This window comes from Microcaecilia unicolor, chromosome 6, assembly GCF_901765095.1.
Source record: "Microcaecilia unicolor chromosome 6, aMicUni1.1, whole genome shotgun sequence".
NCBI classification, from domain to species: domain Eukaryota; kingdom Metazoa; phylum Chordata; class Amphibia; order Gymnophiona; family Siphonopidae; genus Microcaecilia; species Microcaecilia unicolor.
In genome coordinates, this window is record NC_044036.1 from 345,077,256 (window position 1) to 345,099,880 (window position 22,625).

At 43.1% G+C, this 22,625-nt stretch overlaps 1 protein-coding gene across 2 annotated transcripts in view; it reads right to left on the reverse strand.

The window, feature by feature from the left end:
• Positions 1 to 19,701: 19,701 nt before the first annotated feature.
• ALYREF (Aly/REF export factor) overlaps positions 19,702 to 22,625 on the reverse strand; it is a 31,413-nt gene continuing 28,489 nt past the window's right edge. For both annotated transcript variants that reach the window (XM_030205165.1, XM_030205164.1), the window contains exon 6: positions 19,702 to 20,340. In XM_030205165.1, the coding sequence (XP_030061025.1) occupies positions 20,326 to 20,340 (15 nt within the window). In that variant the 3' untranslated portion in view covers positions 19,702 to 20,325. The remainder of the gene's footprint in view (positions 20,341 to 22,625) is intronic.

Consider the following 22,625-nt stretch of genomic DNA (forward strand, 5'->3'; position numbering starts at 1 on the left):
GTCCGGGTGTTTTGCGACAACGCAACCGCCGTGGCTTATGTCAACCGTCAGGGGGGCACAAAGAGTCAGGCGGTCACGGAGGAGGCGGCGCTGTTGTGTCAATGGGCGGAGGTTCATCTTCTAGCGCTCTCCGCGGCACATGTGGCTGGAGTAGACAACGTGGAGGCAGATTACCTAAGCAGGCATACTCTAGACCCCGGAGAGTGGTCGCTTCATCGGCCGGTGTTCAATCGCATTGTGTCGGTCTGGGGACTTCCCGTGATGGATCTCATGGCAACGGCCCGCAATTCTCAGGTTCAGAGGTTTTTCAGTCGCCGGAGGGATCCTCGAGCGGAAGGCATAGATGCGCTTCTAATGCCGTGGCCGCAGGAGTTGCTGTATGTGTTTCCCCCATGGCCGTTGGTCGGTCGGGTGATTCAGCGCATCGCTCGGCACCCCGGACAGGTGATTTTGTTAGCCCCGAATTGGCCGCGTCGACCGTGGTACGGAGATCTGGTGCGGTTGGCGATAGCAGATCCGCTGCCGTTGTCAGATTCAGGGGTGTTGTGTCAGGGACCGATAGTTATGCCAGATCCGGATCGGTTCTCGCTTACGGCCTGGCTCTTGAGAGGCACAGGTTAAGGAAGAAAAGTTTTTCGTCCAGAGTTATCGATACGATGTTGAGTTCGCGTAGGCAGTCCACTTCGCTGGCGTATGTCCGGGTCTGGAGAGTTTTTGAGCATTGGTGTGCAGGTAGGCAAGTTCTTCCCTTTCGGGCGTCGGTGACAGATGTCTTGGAGTTTTTACAGGATGGTATGGACAGGGGTTTGGCCTTGTCCTCTTTGAAGGTGCAGGTGGCGGCTTTGTCGTGTTTCCGTGGGAAGCTCCAGGGAAAGTCGTTAGCTTCTAGTCCTGATGTGGTTCGATTTTTGAAGGGTGTTAAGTTACTGCGCCCGCCTCGGCGGCGGATGGTGCCTCCGTGGGATTTGAATCTCGTTTTGGATGCTTTGGTGAGGCCGCCGTTTGAGCCCTTGGTTGCTGTTTCAGATAAGGATCTGTCCCTAAAGACGGTGTTCTTGGTGGCTATTACTTCAGCTCGGCGGGTGTCAGAACTTCAGGCTTTGTCTTGTAGAGAGCCCTTTTTGTCTTTTTCCAAGGAGAAGGTTTCGATGCGCCCGGTGCCGTCCTTTGTGCCCAAGGTGGTCTCAGAGTTTCATGTGAATCAAGTGATTTCCTTGCCAGTTTTGGATGACTTGGCCGGGGATGTAGAGCAGCGGCGACTGGCCAAGTTAGATGTGCGAAGAGTCTTGCGCTGTTACATTTCCAGAACTCGACACTATAGGCTTTCTGATCGTTTGTTCGTTCTCCATGGTGGTGCAAGGAAGGGCGCGGCAGCTTCCAAAGCTACGATAGCTAGATGGCTGAAGGAGTCAATTGCTTCGGCGTATTTGCTGAAGGGCCGCGTGGTCCCTAAGGAATTTTCGGCTCATTCTACCAGGGGCATGGCGGCCTCCTGGGCGGAGAGTAGTATGATTCCTCCGTTAGATATTTGTTGAGCGGCGGTTTGGTCGTCATTGCATTCCTTTGTTAAACATTACAGGATTGATGTGCATGCCAAGGACGAGGCAGGTTTTGGGGCTGCAGTGTTGACCTCGGGCCTACGTGGATCCCGCCCTTAGGATATTACTGCTTGGGTACGTCCCATGCGTCTTGACCGGTCTGGAGGGTCGTGGAGGAAGGTGAAATTAGATCTTACCTGCTAATTTTCTTTCCTCTAGACCCTCCAGACCGGTCAAGGCCCGCCCTGTCTGTACTGTAGGCCAAGAGGTCTGTTGTTCTATCTTGGCAGCTGTTGAGTGTGGTTTCTATGGTTTCAGACTTTGTTTGTATAAGTCTGGTCAGGTGTGACCGTGTTTGATAGTCCACCTGTGGAAGCACACACAATACGAAGGGCACAATGAAAGATATGAAGAAAGTGTCCAGTTGGCAGTGACCACGTACAGGGTTGTTAGTTCTAGTTGGTGTTTTTTGTTTGCTCTGCTTTGTCAGGGTTATACTGGCTAGTGGATGTACTGCACAGGTTATATATACAGTATTCAAAAGCTCAGTGTTTCTCAGTCTCCCTCTGCTGGTAGGAGGACATAACCCATGCGTCTTGACCGGTCTGGAGGGTCTAGAGGAAAGAAAATTAGCAGGTAAGATCTAATTTCACCATTTGTAGCATTTGTATCCCACATTTTCCAACCGTTTTGCAGGCTCAATGTGGCTTACATTTGCCGTAGTGGCGGTTGCCATTTCCGGGTAACAGAATTACAAATGGTGTTGTGTTAAAGTAGATCCCAGCTGCCATTTGAGTGTGGAGGGAGGCTCCTTATAACTCTGCTTGTATAGGGAGGTCAATGAGATGGGGCCCTGGTTATCATCCAGTGTGTTTTAAGCCTGTAAAATGTATTGGATGTTTTCCTACATTGATTATGCTCTGAAGTGTATTTCTCCTATTTGGTCAGCAGACGATGCATGGTTATGCTTAAAGCTATTACAGGGGACTGATTAGCTCCGTCAAAGCGGCAGCGTTATTGAAAGCCCTGGCCATCCACGGAGTCAGCTTCAGAACGTTGAAGGTGAGTTCGTTCCCTCAGTCCTGCCTTCTGATTACCCACCCTCGACGTCATCACGTTTTGACACGAGGGCGGGGCAGAGAGAGATGTGACACCGTTACGAACCCTTCACTGAAGCCACGGAGTCAACTTCAGAACGTTGGAGGTGCTTTTCATTATAGTAGATATTATAAAAGTACACCCAAATACTTATGTAAAGAGACATTTTTTTTTTTTACTTTAACCAGGTACTACATACCCCAAAACTTGTGTCCATATAAGTGTTCAATAAAGAATCAATCCTCTTCTCTCCATCATGTTGTAACGTTGTCTTTTTACTAATTTCCAATAGCACAAGTTTATTAGATGATGCAGGTATGTGATCAATCCTAGAAGACAATAACTCATTAACGGTCTTTAACTTTCTTTGTTCGGGTTACTCAGACAACATAAGTGAATCGCGCAATTGTGCTGAATTCAGTTAAATGTATTTGTAGAGCACAAAATTATATTTATTAAATTCCCGGGTATAGAGATTAGTTAAAATTTAATGCCAAGAAGTGCAGAGTGTTATACTTAGGGTGCAGAAATCCAAAAGAGATGTAGCAGATAGGAGGGGAGAGATTGGTAAACTCAGCTCAGGAGGAGGAGCCCTTGGGGTGATAGTCTCTGAGGATCTTAAGGTAAGGAAGCAATGTGACAAGCTGTGGGCAGAAGAATGTAGGCTGCATAGAGAGGGGTTTAATCAGTAGAAGAAAGGAGATGTTGATGCCCCTATACAAGTCATCGGTGATGCCTCACTTGGAGTATTGTGTTCAGTTTTGGAGGCTGTTATCTTGCCAAGGATGTAAAAAAAAAAAAAAGACATGAAGCAGTTCACAGAAAAGTGACAAAAATGGTATGGGGTTTGCACAACAAGACGTACAAGGAAAGACTTGAAGACCTGAACATGTATACCCTGGAGGAAAGGAAAAAATAGTGGCGATATGATATAGACGTTTAAATATTTGAAAGGTATTAAACCACAAACAAAACTTTCCCAGCGACGGAAAGGTGGTAGAACTAGAGGACATGAGTTGAAGTTGCAGGGGGGGCCGACTCGGGAATAATGTCAAGAAGTATTTTATCATGGAGAGAGTGGTAGATACCTGGAATGCCCTACTGCGGGGAGGTGGTGGTGATGAGAACAGTAATGGAATTCAAACTGCTTGGGATAAACACAAAGGCATCCTGTTTAGAAGGAATGGATCCAAAGCTTAGCGGATATTAGGTGGCAACACAGATAACTGGGAGGCTTTACACCAGGTTTCAGTTGATGTAAATCTTCACGCCCATAGTTGGGTGTGGATCCCGGTGCTATGTGCTAGACTATAAATGGCGACAAACTCGGAGCACTGTTTATACAATAGCGCTCAGCACTCTTTACAGCACTCAAATCTGGCTGCCTTTTACAGAATCTAGAACATAATAGCCACACTGGATCAAACATGCCTGGCTCATTCCTTCTATTTCTGTCTGTAATATATATATATATTAGAAAACTAGTAAAAAAAAAAAAGGCTGTTTCTCATTGAAATGAAACGGGCGCTAGCAAGGTAATCACCTTCTGCCATTCATGTTTTTAAGGGAAGTGTTAGCAGAAATGTGCTCTGATGGTAATCAATAATTTTCACTGGTGTATTATGAGTACTATCATGCTGCAGAATGACATTTATATTGTTTAATGTACTTGTATTCTTTTGTTTGTCTGTTTGTGTGTATCAGTGTCTGTATGAGTATCAGCGAAAGACAAATCCAATGGGGGGGGGGGGGCATGGGTGCGTGTGTGTGTCTATCAGAGAGAGAAAGACAGAGAGAGTGATTAAACATTGTTCTCCCCTTCCGTTCTGTCCACTTGCCTCCTCCTTTTGATGTCTGTACCTTGGAGTTCAGTGTGTTTTTTCGTGGAGCGTTTTTCTCCCCTTCCAGAGTTCAACTTTCTTGAAAGTGAGAGTCCTGTCAGGCGGTTTGTGTGCTTCCCGCCACCCTGGTCCTCTGTTCTCGGCGTTACTATGCAGCCTTTCCTTCCTTCCGAGGGCGGGACACTGAGAGCGATTGCGATTGCCTGTGGTTGGTCCCTCCTCCTTCTGACGTTGCGTTACCATGCAGCCTTCCCTGCCCTCGGAGAGCGGGGCACTGACAGCGATTGCCTGTGGTTGGTCCCTTCTCCTTCTGACGTCACGTTTCTTTCCCTGGCAACTATAGAGTTCCCTCGAGGGCGGGGCAGTGATCGGGAGTATGATTACAAACCCTACACGGCTTCACTGCCACGGAGTCAGCTTCAGAACGTTGGAGGTGTGAATTATTATATTAGACTAGTAAAAAAGGCCCATTTCTGACACAAATGAAACGGGCGCTAGCAAGGTTTTCCTCGGAGTGTGTATGTTTGAGTGTGTGTGAGACAAGAGAGAGACTGGGTGCGAGTGTGTCTGTGAGAGTGTGTGTGTGAGAATGAGTGTGTGCCATGGCCCCCCCCCCTCCAAATTCCAGGGTCCCCCCCTCCCTTCCTCCGAGTTCCAGGGTCGTCCGTCCCCCTCCCTCCCTCCGAGTTCCAGGGTCGATAATCCCCCCCCCCCCTGAGGTCCAGGGTCGATCATCCCCCCCTCTGAGGTCCAGGGTCGTCCGTCCCCTCCCTCCCTCCAAGTTCCAGGGTCGTCCCCTACTTCCCTCCCTCAGAGTTCCAGGGTCGTCCCCTCCCTTCGAGTTCCGGGGGACCAAGTTTCAGGTTCCCCCTCCCTCCCTCTGAGTTTCAGGTTCCCCCCTCTCTCCCTCCCTCCGAGTTTCAGGGTCCCCCCTCCCTCTGTCCGAGTTCCAGGATCCCCCCCCTCGGAAAGCGACGTCACACGCATGAGGGTGGCGTCATCCCTCCCTTCCTCCCTGTTCTAGGCCCCCTACCTTCAAATTTTAAACCCGACTTCATAAATGAAGTTGACTTTTAAAATTTGGAGGTAGGGGGCCTGGAACTGGAAGGGAGGGAGGGTGGAAGGGAGGGACAATGACACCCTCATGCGTGTGACGTTGTGTTCCGTTGCCTGGCAACTCTGCAGCGTTCCCTTCCAGTGATTGGTCTTTACGAACACAGAAGTACGTGACGTCATTTCAGGAGATGGATACAGCAGGAGCACGAATGCTTCAAGGCTTCACTTTCACAGAGTCAGCTTCAGAACGTTGGCGGTGCTTTTTATTTTATAGGATGGGGCTACTTAAGAACATAACTGGGTCAGACCCATTGTCCTACTTCCAACAGTGGCCAATCCAGGTCACAAGCACCTGGCTAATAGTGGCAAGATTTCGGAACCCCAAAGAGTAACAAGATTCCATGCTACCAATGGCTTCCCCATGTTTATCTCAAGGGGTATGTATTCCAGAATGTGATGCTGTTTTGCCACTATATTTGCTGGCAATGCTATTAAGGAAATTTTTCAAAAGTAGGGATTCACAATATACTCCAAACAGGGAGATAATGGAGTAGTTTTTTTATTTTTTTAAGGAAACAGTAACAGCTCATAAAGGAGATGAGCTGCTGGAATTAAAAACATTTGGCGTAGTATAGCCCAACCCCTTGAGAAATTAAATATTGGGGGGAGAGGAGAAAACACAAGCAAAACTTGAATATGGTTTACCGCATTTAAAATGTGATAGATTGTACAATGCCTAACACAAGTGCATGCCCAGTAGAGAAGTTGAGAAAATCTTCAGCCCTGAAGCAGGCAGTAAACCTAACCAACTCCAAGCAGCCCATGTTGATTTTACCATGCTACGAACACTCCAAAAACCTAAAAAGGGGAGAAAAAAAAATAGAGCCCACAGAATGCTCTCTGAAAGTGCTGGCTCACCAGTAGCAAGAACCAAGCACACCCTATATTTATTATTTTATTAATTCTTTAATTTATTTTAAAAATAAGTACAGAAGGGGACTTGCTATGAGCAGTCAGAGTTTACTGGAACAGAACTGGCAGAGAAAGAAGCTCTGATGAAAAACTTCATATGAATAAAGTGCCTGGTATGTTGCACACAAGTAGCCACAGTAAAGAAGATTAAGCCTGGCAACAAAACCAGCTCAAGCAAAAGCACCAAACTGCCGTGTTAGGGCCAGTAAGAACTCAACCAGACTGATGGTACCAGAAGGGAGCCACTGCCGAGCCAACAAAATGGGATGTGGGAGATCAGAGGCATACACTGAAGGAAAAAGCAACCAAGGCAGCCTAAAACCACACCAAACAGATACAATTCTGCTTACATAGTGGATGCGGTCAGTAAAGAGGTATTGATGCTTAAAGCAGCAAGGACACCGACAAGGTCTCTCAAAATGAGTAGCTTTCTCACCTTTCTTCTGGCTGTTGACATCCAAAACAGCCTCTTCAGGAGGGGTGTTTTAAAAGGCACCATTAACCAAACCAAGAAATACATTAAACAGGCAATGGAAAACAGTGAAGAAATTCTTGCCTTTTGGACTGTCCATCTCAAGTCAGCTCTGACAAACTCTACTACTACTTAACATTTCTAGAGCGCTACTAGGGTTACCCAACGCTGTACAGTTTAACAAAAAAGGACAGCCCCTGCTTAAAGGAGCTTACAATCTAAAGGACGAAATGTCAAGTTAGTGCAGTCTAGATTGCTTGAATAGAGGTTTTTTGTTGTTGTTGTTACATTTGTACCCCGCGCTTTCCCACTCATGGCAGGCTCAATGCGGCGGGCAATGGAGGGTTAAGTGACTTGCCCAGAGTCACAAGGAGCTGCCTGTGCTGGGAATCAAACTCACTTCCTCAGTTCCCCAGGACCAAAGTCCACCACCCTAACCACTAGGCCACTCCTCCACTCCGAAGGCGACATTGAAGAGGTGGGCTTTGAGCAAGGATTTGAAGATGGGCAGGGAGGGGGCCTGGCGTATGGGCTCAGGGAGATTATTCCAAGCATGGGGTGAGGTGGGGCAGAAAGGGCGGAGCCTGGGGTTGGCGGTGGTGGAGAAGGGTACTGAAAGGATGGATTTGTCTTGAGAGCGGAGGTTACTGGTAGGAACGTAAGAGGAGATGAGGGTAGAGAGGTAAGGGGGTGCTGCATGCATTTGTAGGTAAGTAGAAGCTTGAACTGTATGCGGTACCTGATCGGAAGCCAGTGAAGTGATTTGAGGAGAGGGGTGATATGAGTATATCGGTCTAAGCAGAAGATAAGACGTGCAGCAGAGTTCTGAACGGAGGGCACGAACAGCAGCTCTAAGGGAGGGGGGAGGGAGTCGGCAGCACAGAGTATCACCCAGCGCCAGCCATGCCTTTAGGGTAATTAAAAAAGGGAGCCAATTCCATTCATCTGTAAACCCCTTGCTCTACCAAATGTCACCTGGGACAGAAGCCAGAGAAAAGCACCAAGGATGAGCTGCACAGTCACCATTTGCTTGGAGACAGAGAAACATACTGAACATTCCAGGCTGCACAATACCCTTAAGGGGCAACCCACAAGAACTACTTTTTCTCTGTCTCCATCTGCTGGTCAGACATAACCCAATAGTCTGGACTGATCTGGTATGGACACTAAGGAACACACCTTAGGGTTCCATTGCTGTTCCTTCTAAGCTGAGCAGGAATCCTCTGCCTACAGTCCTGCCAGTGGGTGGTGCTGTTTACTATCATTTTCAATAGCGAGGGACAGGCAAGCTCTCCAGGATTCCAGAAAACCTACCTGTCCTAGTAAACGAAAACACAGTATTGAAGCAGTACTCTGCACAGACAGCAATGCAGTTGAGGATCCCGCTCAGCTTACAGGGTACAGTGGCTGCCATGCACTCTTGTAATATCATGTCCTCCCAGTCCCAATACCAGACAGTCTTTGACTTGTTTTTCAAGACAAGTTACATTCAGGCAGTTTCCTGTCCCCAGAGGGCTTACAATCTAAATAAGTTTGAATCGGAGGCAAAGGAAGGTTAAGCGACTTAATGACACAAGGATGGCAATGGGATTTGAATGCTGGCCTCCCAAGTTCTCAGCCCACTGCTCTTACACGACAGGAATAGAATAAATTAGTGCTAAAACATTGAAGATGCATATGATTAATATATAGACAAAGGAGAATCCTAGAACAGCATGCACATGTCTTTAATGTCCCATTTTCTATTCAGCTTATTTCAATAATGCACAACAGACTGTTTTAGAGAATATCCTCTGTTACTATAGAACTATTTGTGCCTGGTTGAGCTCAAAGGAATGGTTTTAGCACACATCAGGCACATTCAAGAAAAGGATCTCTTTCATGGTGGGCAATGAGCCTTCTCAATAGTGGATGATGGGCAAATACACAAGCAAATTCATTACCAAGTGTACCCTAAAGGCAAGTCATGGGCATCTGCATGCAGAGGTTATTAAAAAGTTGTTCCGCTAGTCAAATGGCTCGGTGTACCTTCTAGCAGCCGCTTGGTATTATTCATCAGTTTTAAGATGAAGGCCTACATTTATGACATCCGCATTATTGTTCCCTTCGGCAGTTCTTTGATTTAGACATCTATTTAGCATTTTGAGAGCTATCTGCTAACAAGATTAGCATAAACAAAGAGAAAACCAATCCATAAAGCATGGAAGTTTAGAGGTGGTGTTACTCTAAGCTGCAGGGTTTATATGCCTCAGATGCTAATTCCTGGCTGGTACATGAAATCCTTCTCTGTGGTTCACAATCTGGGCATTTAATTAAGCTTAGTTAAAAAAAAAAAAAAAAGCAGTATCAAATTATCACTAGTGGTGAAGGGAACTTTGTAGAAACTAGGGCTAGAGAAACTACACACATACCTTTAAGAACAAAAAATGAGAACATCATGCCCATTCTTACTCAGTACCAAACTCTACAATCCCTTTCACTGAAATTCTAAGGCAACAGTAATTTCTCAACTACATTGTTGAAATCCATTATAGATGAGTTTATTTAAAAAATAGAAAAAAAGCACTACATGTGCGATTCAGGTCATGCAGAATGCAGCAGCCTAGGCAAAGCACAGGACTTAGCCTTAGAGCTCACAAAAACCCTAACACAATCTTCATTTGATTTGATTTAAATAGAGGAGTTTAAACTGCTTACTTCAGAGCAGGTGGCATTGCTCACAGTGAGGCAGTAGGGGCTCAGCACAAAGTGTTTTAGTCAAAGGCCATGAGACTAATCCAAACCAGAAAAAGGATTTTGTCTGGAGTCATTCCCAGCCTCTGTAGCAGGATACATGCTACCTGAAAAGGGATAATTTAACATGCTTCAAATCTTCCCTGCGCTGGGTATAACCATGTAATGCTGCTATTAGCCTGGCACAAGAAAGCTCTGTGCAGTTTGCAATCTAGCATACAAATTGCTTAATTGCAAATTGGACTTTTGTTGCAGATTCTATCATGGGATTAAGCATTAATAGTAAATTACTGTGTTAACCAATGTTTTATGAGCTGTCATTTTGGTACGATCTTATTTGCAAATATAATGGGGAAGACTCCATTACATTTTCATTAAGTAGTTTATCTTAGAGCACTGCTCTTGAAGAATGATCATTCAGTACATTTCATAACCTATGGGCTTAAACATTTTAGCATTCTAAACTATGCAATACAACATTGCAGTCTTACTTGCTTGTCTGACAGCAGTGCACTGCTATTAAAAAAAAAGTTCACAGTTGCATGTTAAGTCCTATGTAATCCCCTCTGGAGAAAAAAAAATGACATTTGTACAGTAGAAATGAAAGGGCAGTGACATCAGCTCGGAGCCCCCCTCCCCCTCCCCATCTCCAGATAGGTGGACATAACCACTTTAGACTGGTCCAGCACGGACAGGAAATTAAATTTCTCTGTAAATATATTCATGCCTTATGCTTATTTGGTTTCATAGAAAGGATGAGTAGAAAGTAATAACAAAAACTCCTGTGAAGGAAATGATCTGACCATAACGACTGTCCACTGAATATCAGAGACCGAGATATTGATATCAAAGTCAAGCTTAGAAAACACCATTACTTCTAAATGATGCCCTTTACAATGAGTAACCAGTCAGAAATATAGTAATTCAGTGCTTTTAAAAAAAGAAAATAAATCCTTTATAGCTGAATTGTGTTCCTGCTCTAAATGTAAATTTATATCCCCCAGATCAACTTGTAAGATGAATTAACTGAATTTCTAAAAACAAAATCATAAAAATGATTCTTTAACTCTAACCGTTTACCAGGGGACAGAAACAATATACATGTCAATGAATTATTTAAAGTACCATCTTTAAACTGACAAGCTAAAATCACAAAGGGACTAATAATTTAATATTTTAACTACTACTATTACTTGACATTTCTATAGCGCTACTAGGGTTACGCAGCGCTGTACAATTTAATAAAAGAGGGCAGTCCCTGCTCAAAGGAGCTTACAATCTAAAGGACAAAATGACAAGTTGGGGTAGTCTAGGTTTCTTGAATAGTGGTTAGGTGCCAAAGGCGACACTGAAGAGATGGGCTTTGAGCAAGGATTTTAACTATGTAACTATTTCTAAACTATTTAACTATATAACTATTTCTAAAAATTCTGAATCTGTTAGATTCCTTAAAACTAAAGTCAACCATCAACCCCTCTGAAGTCTCCAAAGAAATTCACATAGAAGTGCTAAGTACAGCTATTTGTTTCTCTACTGCTGAAAGCCTTTGATCTCACAGGCCTGGTCTGAACTTACAACTTTAAAAAGGTCTGTTCTTTTAGATTATTTAAAGCCTTAACTCTGCATTACCAACTTGTAAGACTGCTGATCCACTGGGTGGACTATAGTGCCACCCAGTGAAATTTTACCTATCTTCTGACTCAAAAAATGTACCTTGGTTCCGCAGACCACGAAACCTTGGAAACCATAATCCCCACCAACCAAAGCAAAGGCAAAAGTACAAGAGGTCAAACACTTACATAACACTACTTAAAAGATCACCTCATTGCCACACAAAAACTACCCTTAGCAGCCCTACACCACCATTGGGACCTATAGGACTAGTGAATGCCAGATCAGCTGCAAAGAAATCCTTGGTGATCCATGATGACATACATAAACAGCATCTTGACACCCTAGGAATAAGAAAAACCTGGCTAGATGAAAGTGGGGGTTTACCCACTGGCTGAACTATGCCCAACAGTTTTCAACATCCAACATCAACCAAGACCAGGAAGACAGGGTGGAGGGGTAGCAGTCTTGATTTGGGATACAATCAAACTGCATAGAATATCCATCCCCCAGCTACATGAATCAATCTCATTTAATCCAACTTGAAGAGGAGAAACCAATATAGCTGCTCATGGTATACCGAGCACCTCGTAACACATTATCCCATGCAAGAACTCCTAAACCTGATTACTCAAGTGACCCTGAATTACCCTAGGCTGGTGATCATAGGAGACTTCAATCTACACATCATAACCCCAGATACCACCACAGCTGCCTTTCTGGATACGATGACAGCACTAAGATTTACACAGGTGATCAATTCTCCAACTCACAAAAAGGGTCACATACTAGACCTGGTATTCTACAAAGGGGTAGATATCCCAGAATTCTGAGATAACAGTACTGAAATAACTCCCCTACCATTTTCTAATTAAATTTTTCCTAAGTACCCACATGAAACAAATAGCACCTCCCAGAGTTTGGAAGGAGATCAGGGACAAAAAAAAGCTGACCGTTGAGAATTTCCTAGAGGCCTTGGACTACCCACATGTGGATGAAAAGACAACTACAGTGTCAGAACAGGTGAACATCTGGAATACACACTTAGCCAAGATCTGAGAGAGAACACCACCACTAAAAACGGTCTTATGCTCCACTCACAAACACTCACCCTGGTTTTCTCCAGAACTTCGGATCCTTAAATGGGAAAGACAGAAACTGGAAAGAAGGCGCAAATCTCGCCTGGATGAAGACAGGCTAAACTGTAGGAAGAACACAACAAAGTACCGCCAAGCCTTAACAGCAACCAAAAAAAACAACAACAACAACAGTATTTCTCTCAATGCATTGCACAGGCTGCCAAACTCAACCAAGCAGTTGTTCAGTACAGTAAACAGCAACCCCCACAACAGAACCAGCCTGTCCAGTCTAAACTGAACCGCAATGATTTTGCTGCATACTTTGCCAACAAAATTAAAAGTCTCCGCCAGGATTTACAGACAATCCCACCCAGTCCCCAACCAGTTAACCAAGGGTGCACAAACTCGCCCCTTCCTGACACTTTTAACCCAATGACTTAGGAGAGCCTTGACAAAATCCTAAGAGACCTTTGACCAACTACCTGCCCCCTTGACCCCTGCCCATCAAAGATAGTGCAGCAGGCAAGTATGGGCCTCATAGAAGGCACCACAAAAATTGTGAACACCTCTTTTTAATGGGCAACTACCAACAGCATTAAAAAGGTCAGTGGTTCACCCTTTGCTAAAGAAAAACAACCTTGATCAGGACAAATCTGAAAAGTTACCAGCCAGTATCCCATTTCTAGGGAAACTCAGAACAGTCTGTGTTAAACTTAATGATTGGCTAGGAGAGAGAAACTGGCTACATCCATGTTAATCTGGATTCAGACCTGGTTATGGTACAGAAATGGTCCTTGTATCCCTACTAGATGATCTTCACAGAAACCGAGAAAGGGGATTCGCCTCGGTGTTAGTACTGTTAGATTTCTCAGCAGCTTTTGACACTATGGATCATGATATCATGCTAGCAAGACTGACAGAAACAGGTATCAACGGAACAGTACTTGCCTGGTTCAGATCCTATCTAACAGACAGGCAACAATCCATAATGTTTGGCAGTAACTCATCCCCACCATGGGCACTGACCTGCAGGGTACCACAAGGATCGATACTGTCACCTATTCTGTTCAATATCTACCTCAAGCCACTAGCTGAGATGATTCGGTCAATGGACACTCAGTTCTACATCTATGTGGTTGATGTGCAGCTACTCAAACCCATTGAACCCATGGAAGAAGTAACTAAATTGTTAGTCTCACTCACACACAAAAGGAGTGACTTGGGCTGTACATACTGCAGCAGGACAAGGTTATACACTCCTACCCTAGCTGAGATACTTAACTCTCTCTGACATCATGTGCAACTTTCTTTAAATTAGTCACCTTGCTTTCTAACTCTTCTTACTCTCTTACCTATCTATATGTTCTATTCTTGCTTTACCCTTCACTATCAATTAAATTGTGTTGACATTGTAAGTAGTATACTATGCCATACTTTGTATTTGAATATTTTTACTGCTGTAATAATTGCCTATTGCTCATGTTTGATCTATTCTTACTGTACACCACCTTGAGTGAATTCCTTCAAAAAGGCGATAAATAAACCCTAATAAATAATAAAAACAGCCTAACACTTCTACATTAAAGACCACCTCCCCTTTTATCTCTACATAAAACAGCTATTTATTAGGATTTATTTACTGCTTTTTTGAAGGAATTCACTCAAGGCGGTGTACAGTAAGAATAGACCAAACATGAGCAATAGGCAATTACAGCAGTAAAAATATTCAACAATACAAAATATGGCATGGTATACTACTTGCAATGACAACACAATACGTAATAGAACATTATAATTGATAGTGAAGGCTAAGGCAAAGTTGTAACATATAGATGGGTAAGAAAGTAGGAAGAGTTAGAAAGTAAGGTGATTGATCTGAAGAAAGTTGCACATGAGGTCAGAGAGATGGTTAAATATTATCTCAGCTCGAGTATGAGTGGATAAGCATGTCCCACTGTAGTATGTGCAGCTCGAGTCACTCCTTGTGTGAGTGAGACTAACAAGTTAGTTACTTCTTCCATTAAAGGCCTGATGAAGAGCCAAAGTTTCACCTGCTTCCTGAAGTAGAAATAGTCTTGTGTTAAGTGGAGCCTTCCAGGCAATGCATTCCAAAGTGTGGGGGCTACTCCGGAGAAGGCTCGCTTGCGGGTATCACATCGTGTAATGTCTTTTGGAGAAGGTGTGGTTAGTGAAAGTCCTTAGGAGAACCTTAGTGTCCTTGGCAGTGTGTGGAGGATCATCCTATTCTTCAGATACTCAGGGCCATTTCCTTTCAGGCCTTGAAGATCAGAGTTTTAAATTTAGCACTGTATTGTACTGGTAGTCAATGAAGGTTTGCAAAAATGGTGTGATGTGGTCATGTCGCTAGCAACCTTCTCTTAGTCTTGCTGCTGCATTCTGAATCAACTGGACCTGGTGCAGGCCCTTTGTAGTCAGACAGTTGTATAGTGCATTGCAGTAATCCAGTCTTGATGTTACTATGGCATGCACAACTGGGATAAGATTTACCTTCTCAATGTAAGAAGCGAGGCAGTGTAGCTGTCGCAAATAGTAGAAGCAGCTTGGATTTGGAGGCTCAGAGTAAGTGTTGAATCTAACTGTATGCCAAGGTTCCTGACTTATGATTTGAGGGGGAGTTCGTACTTCCCAAAAGGGATTTTGATGTCAGGTATGTATCCACTTATCTTTGGGATCCAGAGAAGCTCAGTTTTACTTGGGTTCTGGCAAAGTTTGTTGTGTTTAGCCCATTCTTGATGTTAGACAGGTAATCAGTTTATTCAAGACTGTAGGTAAGTCAGGTTCAATGGGTATGAATAGCTGCACATCATCCGCATAGATGTAGAACTGTGTCCATGGTGGTGATGAGCTGCTGCCAAATATTATGAATTACTCTCTAGTAAACTGACCTCCCTTATATGTAGATTTAAATGTTAAAACGTGATTGAATTAATGACATCTGGTTAAAAACAAGCTACCTGATGAAAATTAATACCTCATCTATTTAAACAAATGACAAAACTAATAACTATAACAAAAGGAGCTATCGTCAGAATAAAACAGGTAAGAAAATGTACGTAATTAAAAAAAAAAAAAAAACCACTTTAAAAACCTGCCAATAATAAATTGGTAGTCTATTTTGGGCAGGAGGAATGCCATCGCCCCTTTGTCCTAAATGTCAGAATACATTTTATGATTCCTTTTGGGAGTGTTTGGTGGTTAGGGACCTTTAGAAATGGGTTATCAATTATATGGCTATGCTTTTGCGTTGTAGGATTGAAGGTACTCCAGTTCAGTTGGTGACGAATTATCCTGATTCTTTTTGGGGTCCCTCGGCAGAATGAACCTTGCTGTGTCATAAAATGTGCGTGTTGGTGAGAGAAAGTGCATTTTGTAGTCCTGGACTTCATCTCATCCGCCTGTTTTTTGGCATTGGCGCAACCAATTGCATCAGCTGCTTGCCTGGTAAACGAGGGGCTCCTATAAACGAAAATCCCAATTTTTGAAGCTCTGGAGTCCTTAGTTGTCCTCTTTGTCTCCACGAGGTAGGTAGGAGTCTTATCTCGAATTTATTATGAAATGTATTTCTGTTTGGACGTTTCCTTGAAGTCCCCTCGTTTATTTCTGTTAACAATGGTTATGGTAGGTGGGGGAGGGGAGGTTGTTCCTTTTGTTCTCTCTCTTTCAGCTACCCTGGAGGATTATAAGACACTCTAGGGCAAGAGGGGTGGGGGGTAGGGGAAACTGGGAGGAGTTTGATTGGGGGATGTTCCCTTTGTGTTCTTACTTCTTGCCTGTTGGTTGGGTTGTAATGTTATTTCTGAATCCCAAATAAAAATTTTGAATGTTAAATCAGAAGTCTTACTCTCACGCACTCAGTTGCAGATGAAAGAGTGCGATGCCTCAGAAGACAGCAGTGTTATGCTGAAGGTTAGTGATGTCATCAATCATCGCCACGGTCTTCAGCGCTGCTTCTCCCACAATTAATGTTACAGCAAAGTCATTATGAGTAAAATTATGGAAACACTTGTGTGAAATAAGTTTTAAAAGCAACCTTAAATGTCTTGAGTGAGGGTTAAAACTGAATATTTAAATGAATGGAATATTTAAATTCCATAAAGTCGGAGCTAAAATCTACAATACAGCTCCTCTCACAATTACAGTTCTGTGAAGACATTATCATCCAGAATGCTGTCTCCAATCTGTTGATGTTACTTGATGTGCCATTTTTTCAGCATATCACACTTGACTATTGCTGTTCAATTTTCTATGCAGAAGGTGCTGTATTATGGCACATGCCTCCTTTAGAAATTCACCAAATTAGCTCTGTCACTCGGTTCAGAAAGCAGCTTAAAGCCTAATTGCAAAAGCCTTTCCGAATTGATGGTTCGCTGCTTTATAATTAAGTTATCTTCTTTTGACTTGTTTATCCATGTCTCATCTTTTATGCTGTTATTTTGTAAGTCTTTATTATGTATGTTTTATTGTAACCTGCCTAAACTGGTAGTATACAGCAGGATAGAAATGTTTTAGATAAATAAAAACCAAAAAGCAAGATTGTCTGGTAAATTATTAATGAAACTGGGGATGAGCAGTAATGGTCAGTAGTTGCTTTGGAGAAGATCAAAGCGTATGTGAGGAAACAAAAGGAATCAAAGAAAAAAAAGAACACCTGTATGAATAGCTGTGTGTGCAAATCTCAAAAATTTAAATTGAATTTGAAAGGTTACAGGAAGCCAATGTTCCTCCATTAACAAAAGGTAACAGATTTTTTTGGCATCACAGAGTAATTTAACAGCTGTAGTCTCCTAAGTTGATAGTTAGTTGTAATTCTCTCTTTCAAGGGTTACCTAAGTGTGATATAATCAATGAATGAAGGTGGCAAAGTAAAGCTCTATCCAGAAGTGGATGCAAAAACCAAAGCAGCACTGATACAGGCACCTGCTGAGCAGCAATTACATTTGGGCATTCAAGGTTTTCCTCCCTAAGGGAAAAGGTCCAAGACTTAAGAGAAACCTAACCCTTTAAGAAAAGGGTTGCTCCAGAAGAGAGGGGTTTGGGGGGGAGAGAGGGACTGGGATTTGGAACCTCCAGATGTAACACTCCTGCCCCTTTTTTGTTTAATGACTGACCAAGGAAATGGAAATCAAGTCTTACCAAACTACCAGAAGTTGCACAGGAAGCCTACCATCTGCTGGAGACTCAAATACTGAATGGCAAGCAGGTTGCACAACTCAGTAGATCAGTCTCCACCTGCTGGCAGAACAGCAGAAACTGAAGCATCTGGACTGGTCTGGTGGGACGATAAGGAACCCTTTGTTCTTCAATTCCACTGCTATAAGGGAACAAGTGGTATTTTGGATTTTGCAAGTCCAAGGTGAAACACATTCAGATACAGGTTATTTTCCTGTCCCAGGAGGGCTTACAATCTAAATTTATACCTGAGGAAATTAAGTGAGTTGCCCAAGAGCACAAGGAGCTGCAGCAGAATTTGAACCCTGGCTTCCTTAGTTTTCAACATGCTGCTCTTAACCCAGTGGTCCTCAACCCAGTCATCGGGACACAACCTAGCCAGTTGGATTTTCAGGACATCTACAAGAAATATACCCAAGGCAGATAGAACACAAAAGAGGCAGTGCATGCAAATCTCTCATATGCATATTCAGTTTGGATATCCTGGGTGTACAAAGAATTAGATTGAGAACCACTAAACATTAGGCCATTATTCAATTCCTGTATTTTACACTCACACAACTGTTTGAAGATCTTAACCCTGCATTCCTCAATATGAATTCCTAATTCAGTACCACAAATTCCTGGCAATCACTAGTTTCCTTCCACTGATCAGCATTAGGACTCATCCATGCTTATCCTAAACATTCCTAAATCCCATCACTATCACCCTTTGGAATTCAATACATATCCACCCTAAATCCCAGTTTCCTCCCACAGGGGCTGTGAGCATGGTCTCTACAACATTCCCGGCCTTTGCTGGACCTATATGAAGAAGCCAATTCAGAGAACAAGTTCTGCTATCAGGCAATTATATTTGTTTACATGAGTAATCTTAAAATCCTCCATTCTGTTATGGAAATCAAATCCATCTTGTGTACACTATACTTTCTACCCTGTGAAGTATCCCAGTACGTAAGTATTGCCATACTGGGACAGACTGAAGGTCCATTAAGCCCAGCATCCTGTTTCCAACAGTGGCCAATCCAGGTCACAAGAACCTGGCAATATCCCAAAACAGTACAAAACATTTTATGCTTTATTTTGTAGAAATAACCAGTGGATTTTCCACAAGTCCATTTTAATAATGGTCAATGGAATTTTCCTTTAGAAAGCCATCCAAACCTTTTTTAAACCTCACTAAGCTAACTGCCTTTACCACATTCTCTGCAATGAATTCCAGAGTTTAATTACACACTGAGTGAAGAAATATTTTCTCCAATTCGTTGTAAATGTACTACTTTGTAGCTTCATTGCATGCTCCTTAGTCCTAGTATTTTTGGAAAGAGTAAACAAATGATTCACGTCTACCTGTCACACTCCACTCATTTTATAGACTATCATATCTCCCCTCAGCCGTCTCCTCTCCAAGCTGAGGAGCCCTAGCCATCCCAGCCTCTCAGGGAAGTTGTCCCATCCCCATCATCACTCTCCCTTGACAAGTATCACCTCAGAATGGGCCAATGTCAGCTACCAAAACCCTACCCTTTATACCTGAACTTCTATTATACTACCTTAAACTCTGTCCTTAGCCAGGTCATTCCATTTTCTTCCCTCTCCCACTGCATTGCTTTCAGTAACCCCTCACAGTCAGGCAGGGCCCATTTCTTTCCTTCTAAAGCTATTCTGATAAGCATCTCAAGCCTGACACTTTCCTTCTCTTTCAGGCCTCTCAGTAGCTGGAATCATCATGGTAGTCTCCTTCTGGCTCCCCCTCTCTTACTATCCGACTCCAACATTATGCAAAGAATTGAGTGAAAATAACTGAATTCCCAAGTCCCACAGCAGTAAAAGGTACTAAGATATACTTACACTAGTCATTTATATTTTACTGAATATGCTGAGTTATACTAATTCCAAATTGTGAAAAGAACACTTTTCTGCCTTACACCTAATATTGCATTCATAAATTCACTGCCCTGTCAATTATGCCACTGTCCCTACTTTAAAGACTCTTACAGGACACTTCCAGACAACCCACTTCACCTCCCACTCCGATTACTCTTACTTTTATAGTGGGGTTGAATATCAAGGTTCCTTGAGCATTAATACAAACATTACGCAGACGTTCATTACTTGTTCCAAATCTAACCTTTAGTGGACACTTTTGAATCATGGAAATGGTTTACAAGACACCAAGGTAGTCAGTCTAGATCCATATCTGTATTTTTCCCTTTGAAAAGGAAATGGGGATGCTGCCTCGGTCTTGATTCATCAGCATGAACTATTAATTTCACTAGGAACCTAAAAATCTTCTGCAGTCCTCTGGAGGAAGTTGGAAATCAGTATGACAAGCAGAGCAGAATATTGCATTTACTGATACAAGTCACAGCGTTGATGCAGAGAAAGGTCCCAGGTATGATCCTCAACATGCTGGACTCCCAGCTGGAAGATGAAGGGGACAGGCATTGGCTTTTCTAGACACTGTATTTTATTATGGTTAAGGTGAGAAAAACACCTTCCCACAACAGTTAACCAGTAAAATGTATCCCAAAATAACTTGGTACAAAACAGGTCTGTTTCAGAATTAAAAAACACAAAAAAACCCTTTACATGAGTTTAAAACCTATATCAAACAAAAGTAAAACATCCCATCATTGACAGTAGTATCAACCACCTTCTTTTTGTCCCTAGAGGGAAGCCTGGAATATGCTGTGTCCTGGAGTCATTTCCCAGCAGCAGACATGGTCCCAAGTTTAGCTTGTGTCCATCTGGAAAGAAAAAAAAAATACAGTTAGCAAGCAAAATGCCCAAACGACTTAAAATTCCAGAAATCCCAAATACAGTACACACCACCAAAGAAGTACATCAGCCAACAAGTAGACTCAAGTATAAACAGTAAGAAACTGAAAGCAGTTACAAATTACCCTATGAACCCCCTTGCCCCAACGACACACTGATCTCCTCCCACACCTGAGGCACGTGGGTTCCTCCTCTCTGCCTAATCAAACACACAGTTTTATACAACTAAAATGCAGAGCACAAAAGGCTTCTTCAACTGGCCTGGAATCTCAGGTGGGATTTCAGAGCAATTCCGAAGTTCCACATGTGGCTTGTAGGAAGAGTGTGTGGCATGCTGGATCACACCAATGAGACCAGCATCTTTTGCCTAATCCCAGCCGCTTCAAAGTACTTGCTAGATCCCACTGGAAAGATCCACTTCCAGAAGTGCTAAGCATACCTGACTTACAGTGGTTAATGGGTCTGCTCTCCAGAAATCTGTTAAAAGCTTGTTTCAATCTAGTAACAAAATCCAAGTTTAATTGTATGTCTAATTGGGGGAAGGGGGGGGCCTCTTAAATTTGTTACCACAGCTTCATGAAGCCTTCAACTTCAGCATCCAAATTAAAGAATATGTCTGAAAAGCATGAAATCTTGTTGGAATATTTAGTCATGCCAGAAGTAATTTGGTCACCGTATCTCAAAAAACAGAGTGCAATTAGAAAAGGTTCAAAGAAGCGTGACCAAAAAGATAAAGGAATGGAACTGAGGAAAGGCTAAAGAGATCAGGGCTCTTCAGCATAGAAAAAAAGACAGATGAGGAGAGATATGATTAAGGTCTACAAAATCCTGAGTGGTGTAGAACAAGTAGCAGTGAATCGATTTTTTTTTAAGTACAAAGACTAGGGGACACTCAAGAAGGTTAAATGGAAATATTTTTTAAAACAAATAGGAGGAAACATTTTTTCACTCAACAAATAGTTAAGCTCTGAGGATGTAGTAACAGTGGTTAGCGTATCTGGGTTTAAAAAAAGGTTTGAACAAGTTCCTGGAAGAAAAGTCCATAGTCTGCTATTGAGACAGAAATGGGGAAAGCTACTGCTTGCCCTGGGATTGGTAATATGGAATGTTGCTATGATATGAGTTTCTGCCAGGTACTTGTGACCTGGCTTGGCCACTGTTGGAAACAGGATACTGGGCTAGATGGACCACTGGTCTGACCCAGTATGGCTACTCTTAATGTTCTAATTTTATCTTCAAGTGTGGAACAACATGGTCTCAAATCTGCAGAACCAGATGTATTAGTGACTCCTGGCACAATTCTACCAATCTGATATTAAATCAGGTGCGTCACAAAACAGAAGACAGCTGTTTGAGCAGTGCTCCAAGCCTAGAGAAGCTCATAGGTGACTCCAGAAATATCAGGGGTCACGCTGACCAATAAATAAGCCAAACAAAGCTTCAGTAGTTCCCCAAGGGAACATTCTTTTAGAGTTCAACAGGTTTCCTGAACAGGCAATGCAATTCAGAATTGCTCTTCCCCTCAAGTCTTGGTGGAGAGACATTGGCTTGTAGATGTCTGACTTAGCACGGTTTCCAGCGGCTGAGAAGGATTTCTCTGCTTTAGAGGGGTATGATGGGTGTGCTGCCCTCAGAGGTTGCCAATAGACTACCTTTCAAGGGGAAAACATGGCCTAAGGAATTGTCTTTGTTAGATCGGTCAGCCCTGCCTGTTTCAATCTTTGGCTACATGGTAAGAGGGGAAGATAGATTTTGCCCTGGAATCGGGAGGGGGGGGGGGGGGGGGGGGAACAAACATTAAAATGCTAGTAATTGAAGAATTTTCAGTGCACAGGAGAAGGCTCTCTGTCAGAGCATGCATTTTCTGCGCTACAGTGGATATTTTGTTAGACACTCTAATTCATTAAGACCCCTGAGGAAGGGCGTCCTTTGGCGCCTAAACACGGCCCGTGTCAGGTCACCTGTTAATAAAGTACTCCTGTTGTCCTAGTCTTGAAGGCCCAGTGTTGATTTTTTTTTTTCCTGTATACTTTGGTTGTATGCTGTTTTGCCCTCTCTGTCTGTACCAAGTTTGATATACCCCAGAATCATTTAAAGCATCTTAGTGGTTTACAAATTTAAATTAAAATGGGCTAAGATAAAAAGCAAACAAAAAAAATAGGGCAAAACAAGAGAGAACACTGGAAAACATGAGGAAAGAAAGAAAAAGGAAAGAGTTACTGTTCATCCCAGCTACACTTTTTTCAGGGGAGAA